Consider the following 12,330-nt stretch of genomic DNA (forward strand, 5'->3'; position numbering starts at 1 on the left):
AATCCCCTTGTTGCCACAATCTGGCGCCTGTTCGGGTACACTGAGGGAGAATTTAGCGTGGTCAATGCACCTAACCAGCACGTCTTTTAGACTATGAGAGGAAATGGGCGCACCCGGAGGAAACCCACACTGACACGGGGAGAATGTGCAAACTCCACACAGACAGTGACCAAAACCGTAATCGAGCCCAGGTTGGTGGTGCTGTTAGGCGGCAGTGCTAAGCACTGTGCCATCGTGTCACCCAGGATATTAACAGAGTTGTAATTGTAACAGGAACACGGCGAGGTAGATTGAGAAATGCAATGGGACAATATAAGGAATACAGAGGAATCTGATTAGGGAATATCCTAGAATATTACCCTTCTGTCTGTGTGGGTGTCCTCCGGGTGCTCTGGTTTCCTCCCACAGTCCAAAGGTGTGCAGGTTTGTGGATTGACCATGGGAAATGTGTGTGGAGTTACAGGGTGTGGGGAGCGGGGTGGGGGGAGAAGGCCTGGGGAAGATATTCTGTTAGAGAGCCGATACAGGCTCGATGGACTGAATGGCCTCCTTATGCACTCTAGGGAATTGTAGTGAGCGGGACAACACTATGTAAAAGTCCATTGATCTCGGGCTGGATTTTACAGTTTTGGGGCGAGTGTGGCTGGAAAAGCTCGCTATTATTCTATGATTATCAGGTTTAGAACAGGATAACCAGGAGTACTGGAGGACACCCCTAGGAAGAGAATGGGTTATGACTGGGGATAGAGGAGCACATTATCAGGGACTTGTTTCCTTTTAACTTGCATCGAATTCTTTATTTCAGACAAAGAACAAATGCTTCATTCCTGTGATTGGAAGCTGACGAAGTCTAATTTGTCACCCTGGCAATACATTACACAATCTGACTCAGGTTGTCTTGTAAATTTTAGATGTTAGTCACTCCCTTGTCCACTGAAAGTCATGTTTGGAACTCTTGTGCAAGAGGCATGAATGAAGTGAATATGATTAACCTCGCAAGCAGCTAGAGAATTGGAAAGGGCAAAACATGTTAATCAGGCTTCAGTCAAAAGCCATAAAACTCTCTGCTATCACAGAGTTGAACATTGGGCGAGGTGGAGAGTTCCGGAAGCATTTCTTCAACCTGAGGGTGATTTTGGAGGGATTGATCAACTTGGGGGTGAATCGTATCTCCCTGATCTTCCCACCCCACCCCCACCCCAGCCCCAGGGGGCATTGAAAGATGACTTTGCAGACAGGAGCACAGAGCTCGGTCAAGTGGACTGTTTTCCATTTGGGAGTCTTGTTGCTCACTCTGTTAAACTGCGCTGCGCTGCTCTACCTCTTTGCGGGCTCCAGCAGCCTGAGGTCCCAGCTGGAAGAGGTGCAGGACCGCCTGCAGGAGCTCTCTGACTCCGGGACCTGGCCTGTGGACCTTCTCCAGCACCTGTCTCAGGACCAGCCTGAGCTGAGTGAGCAGAGGAACCGCAACAAGCGAAGCCACCTGGAGTCGAAGGGCCAGGAGGAGGCTGAGGACACCGTCATGATGATGACTTACTCCAGAATCCCGGTAGGCAGTGACATTCTAATCACATTGACCGTGACCACCCCCCACCCTCCCCACCCCAACGCCCACCGACACCTCCCTCCCTCCCTCCGCCACCCCCAGCCTCCTCAGAAATAAAGTTAATCAAATAAACCAGAAATGCAGAAAACATGTAGCTGTGAAAAAGGCAGCACGTTAGCTCTGAGCAAGAATCATTCTAACTCGAAACATTGGCTCTATTCTCTCTGCACAGAGGCTGAGATTTTACAGCATTTCTGATTTTATTTCAGATTTTTGCAATAATTTGCTTTGAGCAGATTATGTGATAACTTTGGGGAAATGGAACGCTAAGTTCTTACTCCCAATGTTTTTTTACTGTATTCTTTAATGGAATGTGTGCCCCAGGTATTTGTTACACATCTCTAATTGCCCTGCTAGATCACTTCAGAGGGCAGTTATAGAATAGAATAGAATCCCTACAGTGCAGAAAAAGGCCATTTGGCCCATGATGAATGGGATGGATAGGATAGAGGTGGAGAGACTCTTCCCGCTCAGAAAGGACTGTAGGACTAGGGGGCACAGCCTCAAGATAAAGGGGGGGCGGTTTAGAACGGAGTTGAGGAGGAACTTCTTCACTCAAAGGGTGGTGAATCTCTGGAATTCTCTGCCTGTTGAAGTGGTGGAGGCTGCCTCGCTAAATATTTTTAAGGCGCGGGTTGATGGGTTTTTGATAAGCAAGGGGATTAAGGGTTATGGGGAGAGGGCGGGAATGTGGAACTGAGACACGACAGATCAGCCATGATCTTATTGAATGGCGGGGCAGGCTCGAAGGGCTAGATGGCCTACTCCTGCTCCTATTTCTTATGTTCTTATGTTCTTATGAGTCTGCACCAACCACAATCCCACCCAGGTCTCAAACCCATATCCCTACACATTTACCTGCTAACCCCTCTAACCTACACATCTCAGGACACTAATGGGCAATCTTAGCAAGGCCAATCAACCGAACCCACACATCTTTGGACTGTGGGAGGAAACCAGAGCACCCGGAGGAAACCCACGCAGACAGGGGGAGAATGTGCACAGACAGTGACCCAAGCTGGGATTCGAACCCAGGTCCCTGGCACTGTGAAACGGCACTGTGCCACCATGCCACCCATTTACCCGTCCCTCCTGCCACTGGAAGTGTGGTAGGCAGGACACGGACAATGGAAAGGTCCATTGACCTCGGGCAGAATTTTACAGTTTTGGGGTGAGCGAGGCTGTAAAGTTTTGCCCAGTGTCTTACCCAGGCCCTTTCCTGCACCCTATCCCTGTAACCCCACACACTTGACCACGGCCAATTCACCTAACCTACACATTTTTGGAGTGTAGGAGGAAACCGGAGCACCCGGAGGAAACCCACACAGACACGTGGAGACGAAGCAGATATCACACAGACAGTAACCTGAGTCTGGAATTGAACCTGGGTCCCTAGCGCTGTGAGCAGCAATGCCAACCATCGTGCCACCATGCTGACCTTTGGTATGTGAAATAAAAGAGCAAATTTCCTCTCGCTTAATTATCTCGTGGACATGAATGATTTTACACCCCTTACTCTCTCTGTCCATATTGGTTCCAAAGCCCAACACTCTCATCTACCCATCACAAGCAGCTGTTAACATTGAGTCAGCGACACTCAATACTCCATACGGGGATATTCAAGGCCACATTTAGCAGCGGATTGTTTAATATTAGTACAGTAACGCCGCAGTATAAAAATAATCCAACAAGTGTTTGCCTGAACTCCTGAAATAAAACTTGTAACCCGGAACGTTCCGGCCATTTTTGCTGGTGGAGTCTTCCAGTCCCGTCGAAGGAGAATTCCCGCCGCAGGTTTCCCAGCAGCAGGGGTTGCATAAAATGGGGAAACCCCGTTGACAGCGGTGGGACGAAAAGATCCTGCTGCGGCCAATGACGGGTCTCGTCCACAGCGGGCAGCGTGGAAAATCCCATCCTTAGGCTTTGAGCCACAGCTGAAAATTCTCATTGAAAGGTCCAAGGATATCGATCACAAATCATAACATCATCATGAATTACAGAATTGTTACAGCACAGAAGGAGACCATTCGGCCCATCATGTCAGCAGCAGCTCTCTAGCTGAGCATTAAGACTTTTCCCCATACTCCTGCACAGCTGCTTCAATTCATCATCTAACTCTCTCTTGAATGCTTTGAATGAACCTGTTTCTGATACAATTCCAGACAGTATTGCCAGAATTTTACCGGCATGTCCATCCCAGCGTTCTGTGTTGGCCTCGGGTGGGATCTTACAAGTCACGGGTGGGCGAGGAGGTAAAATTCTGGCATATATTGTAATCCTGAACCGGTCATTGTGTGCGTTTTTTCTCACGCTTCAGATTTGATTCTTTTGCAAATCATCTTAAGTCTGTGCCTCTCGTTCTTGATCCTTTTATGAGGGGGAATAGTTTCTCCCTATCCACTTTCTCTCCAGCCCCTCATGACTTTGAACATTTCTATAAAAATTCCTCTTAACCTCCTTCTCTCCAAGGTGAACAGTTCCAATCGCTCCAATCTATCCTCATCACTGATGTTTCTTATCTCTGGAAGTGTCCTTCCGTTCTGTCTCCAATGGGTTAATGTCGGGGCTACATGGCGGCACAGTAGTTAGTGCTGCTGCCTCACAGTGCCAGGGACCTGGGTTCGATTCCCGGCTTGGGTCACTGTCTGTGTGGAGTTTGCACATTCTCTCCGTGTCTGCGTGGGTTTCCTCCGGGTGCTCCAGTTTCCTCCCACAGTGTGAAAGATGTGCAGGTTAGGTGCATTGACTTGAACAGGAGCTTGAGTGTGGGGACTAGGGGAATTTCACAGTAACTTCATTGCACTGTCAATGTAAGCCTTACTTGTGACTAATAAACTTTACTTTATCCTTCCTGTGGTGCAGCGCTCAGAACTGTACACAATATTCCAGCTGCAGTGTAACTAATATCTTATGTAAGTTCAGCGTAACCTCTTTGCTCTTGTACCTGTTGCTGTTACTAATAAAGCCCAGAATACTGTATACTTCCCCACCTGTCCTGCCAACTTCAATGACCTATGCACAGATACACCCAGCTCCCTCTGCTCCTCACTCCCTTATTTTATATTGTTTCTCCACATTCTTCCTACCAGAATGCATCACCTCGTATTTCTCCACGGTGAGAGTTGGCTAGTGTATTGAATATTAGATGCAGGAGCTAATTAAGTGTGGGTTAGTATAGAGCTGAGGGCAGCATATTTAAGGCACTGAGATGGGGCCAGATTTTGCTGATTGATAATGTTTGAACAGCGTATACTGCTATTAATTCCCAAATTGTGCAGTAGCCTATGACAGGCCAGAATTGTTCCTGAATTTTCCCACATTAAGAAGTCTGACAACACCAGGTTAAAGTCCAACAGGTTTATTTGGTAGTAAACACCACCAGCTTTTGGAACGCTGTTCCTTTGTCAGGTGAGTGGGGAGTTCTGGTCACAAACAGGGCACATAAAGGCACACACAGTTTACAGAATACTGAGTGTGTGCTTTTATATGCTCTGTTTGTGATCAGAACTCCCCACTCACCTGACGAAGGGGCAGTGCTCTGAAAGCTAGTGGCGTTTACTATAAAGTAAACCTGTTGGACTTTAACCTGGTGTTGTCAGGCTTCTCACTGTGTTTACCCAAGTCCAACGCCGGCATCTCCACACCATGATCGTCCCTCGTTGCCAGACGCTTTCTCCTGCCTTGCTGCTAGCTTTGTGAAAACAGAATCTGACACTTAACCTTGCTGCAATATTTGCAAAATTGCTGTATTTGCATATTAATTGTGTTTTAAATGTACCACAGAAACTGAGTAATTATCAGTGTGAGTAACCTTTCAGTCTGTGATTATAGGGGACATTCACTCATCTTATTTTACTAATATATTAATTACTGTGTTCCTCATCACAATAATTGATGCAATATGATTTCAGCTGGGTATGCTTTGGAACAGAGATTGTGAAGAAGAGTTATAGAACATAGAACATTACAGCGCAGAACAGGCCCTTCGGCCCATGATGTTGCGCCGACCAGTTACAAAACAATGACCCTCTAACCTAAACCAATCCCTTTTCGTCCATAAACCTATCCACGGATCTCTTAAACGCCCCCAAACTAGGCGCATTTACAACTGCAGCAGGCAGGGCATTCCAGTCCCTCACCACCCTCTGGGTAAAGAACCTACCCCTGACATCCGTCCTATAACTACCACCCCTTAATTTAAAGCTATGCCCCCTCGTGCTAGCTTTCTCCATCCGAGGAAAAAAGCTATCACTGTCCACCCTATCTAAACCTCTAATCATCTTATATGTTTCAATAAGATCCCCTCTTAGCCGCCTTCTCTCTAACGAAAACAACCTCAAATCCCTCAGTCTCTCCTCATAGGACCTCCCCTCCATACCAGGCAACATCCTACTAAACCTCCTCTGCACCCTCTCCAAAGCCTCCACATCCCTCAGTCTCTCCTCATAGGACCTCCCCTCCATACCAGGCAACATCCTACTAAACCTCCTCTGCACCCTCTCCAAAGCCTCCACATCCTTCCTATAATGTGGGGACCAGAACTGCACTCAATACTCCAAGTGCGGCCGCACCAGAGTTTTGTACAGTTGCAACATGACGCTGCGGCTCCTAAATTCAATCCCCCTACCAATAAACGCCAAGACACCGTATGCCTTCCTAACAACCCTATCTACTTGATTCCCAACTTTCAGGGATCTATGTACACATACACCTAGATCCCTCTGTTCATCCACACTATTCAGAGTCCTACTGTTAGCCCTATACTCTACACATCTGTTATTCCTGCCAAAGTCGCAACATCGTGGGCCGAAGGGCCTGTTCAGCGCTGTAATGTTCTAAAGTGAATTACCTCACACTTTTCCGCATTAAACTCCATCCTCCACCTCTCGGCCCAGCTCTGCAACTTGTCCAAGTCTCCCTGTAAACTAAGACACCCTTCCTCACTATCTACCACACCTCCGACTTTGGTGTCATCAGCAAATTTACTAATCCACCCAACTATACCCTCATCCAGATCATTTATAAAAATTACAAACAGCAGTGGCCCCAAAACAGATCCCTGAGGCACACCACTCGTAACTGAACTCCATGACGAATACTTACCATCAACCACCACCCTCTGTCTCCTATCCGCCAGCCAATTCCTGATCCAATTACCTAAATCACCCTCAATCCCATACATCTGCAATTTCTGCAGAAGCCTTCCATGGTGAACCTTATCAAACGCCTTACTAAAGTCCATATGTACCACGTCAACTGCCTTACCCCCATCCACCTCTTTGGTCACTTTCTCAAAAAACTCAATAAGGTTAGTAAGGCACGACCTACCCTCCACAAAATCATGCTGACTATCTCCAATCAATTCATTACTCTCCAAATAACTATAAATCCTATCCCTAATAATTTTTTCTAAAACCTTGCCCACAACAGAAGTAAGACTCACCGGTCTATAATTCCCGGGGAAGTCTCTGTTCCCCTTCTTAAACAATGGGACAACATTCGCTATCCTCCAATCTTCTGGCACTATACCTGTGACCAACGACGACCTGAAGATCAGAGCCAGAGGCTCTGCAATCGCCTCTCTTGCCTCCCAGAGTTCTTCAAGGAGTTGTAAATGTTACCTAACATTCTGTTAAATATTCCTTCCAACTGAAGCACCAGTATATTTCACTGTAAACCAATCAGAAAATAACCAGTGTGTTTTATTCATAAAAGATGCCTGACAGGTATCATTCAATTTGAAATATTGACACTTTGATACAACGCCAAACAGAAAGAAAAAGAATGCATTAAACAATTGCGATTGCCTCCAACAAAGTTCACTGAAAGTAGAAAGAGCTGAAGATATTCAAAATCTGCAGTATTTTGTTTTTAATTAAAGGGCAAATGTGTCCATTTCCATCAGGAATATAATCTGAATTTGAAAATGGAATCAATAGACTAATTTATACAGTATAAAATCTGTGATGATTCTGGGTTGTTAGATGTACATTCTTACGTGCACTTTATTTCGGAGTATATATTATAATCAATTGTTCAAAGCAAGGCACCAAATTTTAGGAAGGATGCAAAAGCATTAGTAAGGTATCAGGATAAATTCAACATAAATCTTTGATCTTGTATTCTTTGCCCCTAGTAATAAATCCCAGAACATTATCTGCTTTATTAACTGCTCTGTCTACCTGTCCTGCTGCCTTCAATGATCTCTGCACAGATACGCCCAGTTCCTTTGCTCCTGCGTTTAAGAATTTTACCCCTTATTTTTAGGGTGAATAACAACACTGTGGTTAGCACTTCTGCCACATAGCACCAAGGACCTGGGTTCAATTCCAGCTTGAGTGTCTGCGTGGAGTTTGCACATTCTCCCTGTGTCTGAGTGGGTTTCCTCCGGGTGCTCCAGTTTCCTCCCACAATCTGAAAATGCTGGTTGGGTGTATTGGCCGCGCTAAATTCTCCCTCAGTGTATCCAAACAGCACCTGAGTGTGGCTACTAGGGGTTTTCACAGTAACTTCATTGCAGTGTTAATGTAAGCCTACTTGTGACACTAATAATAAAAAAAAATCCCAGGTAACATCCTGGTGAATGTCCTCTGTGGGGGTGAAGACAGCGAGGTGTGGCATCAAAATGAGCAGGGTTTTTCATTTTCTCCTGATAGTTATCTGTGAGCCTATACTGGACGTTGGTTGAAGGAGAATTTGGATTAACTGTATCACCCCTTTCCTTACACCCAGTCTCAGTAAGCTGCTAACATGTGGAGTGGAATTCTCTGGCTGCACTGGTCTAAAACTCCCGTTGGACCATCAATGGTGTTTCACATTCTCCACAATCCACCCATGAAAATTCCAGTGGCATGGGATGGGAGAATTCCAGCTTCAGAGTGACCACCGAGGTGCCAGTGCATTCTGGACACTTCAGATTTGCTTCTCATTCAGAGTCAGTGCCTGCAGACATCAACGGGACTGGAACATTCCACCAGCCCCCAATGATGACATCCTCCTGCTGCTGGAAAATGTGGGATGCCCAGAAGATCCGGCCCATGATGTTCCAAATAACTGGATCATTCCAGAAGGATTCATCCTGGATATTATGCCGCTGTTTCTGTCCAAGACTTGGCTTCCCTGATAGCAGATGTTCTGACAGTTTGTTGTCCTTAAGGTCACATCATTCCTCACATTTCAAAGTGGATACTTTCAGATTTAGCACCAGTTCATCCTCACGTAAAGTCATGGAATCATAGAGGTTTTCAACGTGGAAACAGGCCCTTCAGCCCAACTTGTCCATGCCACCATTTTTTTTACCACTAAGCCAGTCCCAGTTGCCCACATTTGTCCCCTATCCCTCTACACCCATCGCACCCATGTAACTGTCTAAATGCTTTTTAAAAGACAAAATTGTACCCGCCTTTACTACTGCCTCTGGCAGCTTGTTCCAGACACTCACCACCCTCTGTGTGAAGAAGTGCCCTTCTGGACCATTTTCTATCTCTCCCCTCTCACCTTAAACCGATGTCTATATTTCCACCCCCCTTCATGTGGAAACAAGCTTCCCCAAATCGCCCCTGAACAGTTGCACTCAAATTTGAAAGTCATCCTTCATTTTTCTGGTCATGTAAAAAGAAAATAATTTCTCTCCATCTGTCCTATCAAATCCTTTATTTATCTTAAACACCTTATTAGTAGCCCACATTGTACCCTTTCCTTTATGTCATGTTGCCTCAGCTACAGATAGAATATGTAGCCAAGCTTGGGAGCAGTTCTATAGATTACACGAGGCACAGATTCCCACTGGATGTCCTGTTGATTTGCCTCCTGTCAGCCCACTATTTCTTGCCTTGGTTAATCAGAGGGATGTTAAATCGAATTCAGTCTGTGACTTTGCTACGGGATAGAGTGAGGAGGCATCTGCCAAACCTCCCACAGCCAGAACGGCAATTGAACCCTCTGCTTTATTCTCAACCACAAGCTCAGCCATCTAACCATCCAAACTAACTGGCTGCGCACTAAGTAATAACCGACTAATACACTACTTAGACGCGGCCTAGTTGCACAGTGGGTAATGTTCCTACCTCTGAGCCTGAAGCTCTGGGTTCGAGTCCCATCCCAAGACTTGATGGGCCAGGAAGGTGCGTCCATTATATGGCTGAACAGGTTAAGTGTGTCAGCTCCAAATCCTTCCAACACACCAATGGCTGGTGGTATGACAGGGAGAGATTCCTGGAAAGCCACGCTGGCTGTGGAGTGGCACCCCTCAAGCTATAAGCTCCTGGTGACAGACTAGGGACCTGTTCCAGGAATGACTAGCTATGGAAATAGAAGAAATTCTGCCTTACGGCGCCACTGGGTGTGGGAAGGGATTTGGAATTGGAACACTACCTTAGACAAAATATAACTTCCCTATGGAAAATCATTCTTCCTTCTTAGATTGCCAAAGAAAGCAAAGCAGTTTAGGCTGAAGTTAAAGTTCAAAATCTGTGTGGATGTTGTTAAAATAGAAAAATCAAATATTATCCTTGTTTGTTTTGTTGGGCCCACATTTCTAGCTTTCTTTCAACAATTAAATATTACTACTGAATTTCACCTCACTACTATCAATCATCGTACACAAATGTAGAACCAATCTTAGACAACGCCATGTGGAGTGAAAATCGGGTGGACTGTAAAAAGGGCGGGCGATCTGCCCTATTTGATTTTTTTCAGTCATTTGTGGAAATGGGCATCACTGGGTGGCCGACATTTATTGCCCATCCCGAGTTGCCCTGTGCAGAGGGCAGTTGAGAGTCAACCACATCGTTGTGTCTCAGGAGCAACATGTAGACCAGACCGAATAAGGACGGCAGATTTCCTTCCCTAAAGGACAATAGTGAACCAGATGGGTTTTTCTGACAATCGACAATGGTGTCACGGTCATCAGTAGATTCTTAATTCCAGATTTTTTTTATTGAATTCAAATTCCACCATCTGCCGTGGTGGGATTCGAATGTAGGTCCCCAGAACATTAGCTGAGTTTCTGGATTAATAATTCAGCAACAACACCACTATACCATTGTCCCCCCGCCCTTCTGATGACCATCCATCAGTGAAAATTAAAATCTATCCCATTTATTTTAAAGAGATAGTGAGGCAGTAAAAAGAGAGAAAAAAGGCTTGTCTTTATATCATTCATTAAATAACCTCTGGAAATGGTTAAATGCTTTACAAACAAGTGAGTGAAATGAAATGGATTTTGCCATAGTCCCAGATGACCATAGGCTGCTTTGAGGGGGAGCTGGCTGGTGGTGATCTAACCTGAGGGTCACCATACCTCAGGTGAGGGGCAAGGTTGAGAAGGTGAGGCCTTCATGAATAAACTCAGCCGGTACAGGAGTTGAACCCATGTTGTTGGCATTTCTCTGCATCACTAACCTCTGGAGAGGAGGGGGCGTGGCCTAGTTGTATTATCACTAGACTATTGATCCAGAAACTCAGCCAATATTCTGGGGACCGGGGTTCGAATCCAGCTGCGGCAGATGATAGAATTTGAATTCAATAAAAAAAGGAATTAAAAATCTACTGATGACCATGAAGCCATTGTCAATTGTTGGAAAAACTCACCTGGTTCACTAATGCCCTTTAGGGAAGGAAATCTGCCATCCTTACCCAGCCTGGCCTATATGTGACTCCACAGCCAATGTGGTTGACTCTCAACTGCCCTCCAAGGGCAACTAGAGATGGGCACAAAATGCTGGCCAGCCAGCAATGCCCATGTCCCATGAATGAATAAAAAAAAGTAACCAGCCAACTGAGCTAACCCATCCCCAAGGATATAGGGCCGAACTTTCCCACGTAGTGTCCGGGACAGAAAGTTTGGTGGATTGTGCAAAGGTCCATTGACATCAGGTGGGAATTTTTGGTCTTGGGAGGAACGGGTGGAAATCCTACCTGTAATGTCTTTGGAAGTGTAGTTTCTGTTGTAATACCACAGGCAATTTGTACAGGGCATGGTCTCACAAACAACTGGGAGATAAATGATGAGTTAATTTGTTGGACTGATATTGGAGTTTGCAAAACATTGGGAAAGCGTGCATTTATAAATGTGAAAAATATATCTATTCAGCATTGAAGTTCTCCTCCCAAGTTTGTCATTCTTAATGCACTTCAGTGGTTTCTGGATACAAACCAAATGTTACTGTCAGCAAAACAAGTCAGAATGGCACATGGAAATATTTGTGCATTTTTTAGCTATTCAAACTACAACATTTATTTGCAATTACAATGATGATTCAGGCAAGGGTTATACTTTTAACTGTAGCCCCAAGAAGCAAATGCCCCGTAACAAGCTATTTTGTCAAAGCACATTGGAATTGAAATGGCATTGTGATACTTCATCACAAAACCATTGGTTTTACACAATTAACATTACTACTGTTATGTTAATAACAGATCTGTTCTCCCCAAACCTCTTTCTGTGGGTGAAACACAGCTATCAAACAACGTCAAGAACCAAATTTTCATATTCCTTAACTAAGCTTTTAATTGTCAATATAACACAAGTGCAAATTCCACTGATTAATAAGAGAAATAAAACCAAAACATTAACAACATTTTAACCGGACCAATTTGGTTCATTTTGAATAGTCATCAATTACCATATCAGAGGCTCCTGCTAAACCCATCACCAAATGACCACTGACTGTCTGAAGAGGTTTAAAAACCAAATAATCACACCAAAAAGCTGTATTTTATAA

General features: G+C 45.1%; 1 protein-coding gene across 1 annotated transcript in view; it reads left to right on the plus strand.

Annotated features, from left to right (window-relative positions):
* The first annotated feature begins 1,107 nt into the window (after nt 1-1,107).
* gldn (gliomedin) overlaps nt 1,108-12,330 on the plus strand; it is a 32,696-nt gene continuing 21,473 nt past the window's right edge. The window contains exon 1 of the mRNA XM_080214159.1: nt 1,108-1,549. Within this exon, the coding sequence (XP_080070285.1) occupies nt 1,223-1,549 (327 nt within the window). The 5' untranslated portion in view covers nt 1,108-1,222. The remainder of the gene's footprint in view (nt 1,550-12,330) is intronic.

This window comes from Carcharhinus amblyrhynchos, chromosome 28 (genome assembly GCF_965287045.1).
Source record: "Carcharhinus amblyrhynchos chromosome 28, sCarAmb.v2.hapA, whole genome shotgun sequence".
Taxonomy (NCBI): Eukaryota; Metazoa; Chordata; class Chondrichthyes; order Carcharhiniformes; family Carcharhinidae; genus Carcharhinus; species Carcharhinus amblyrhynchos.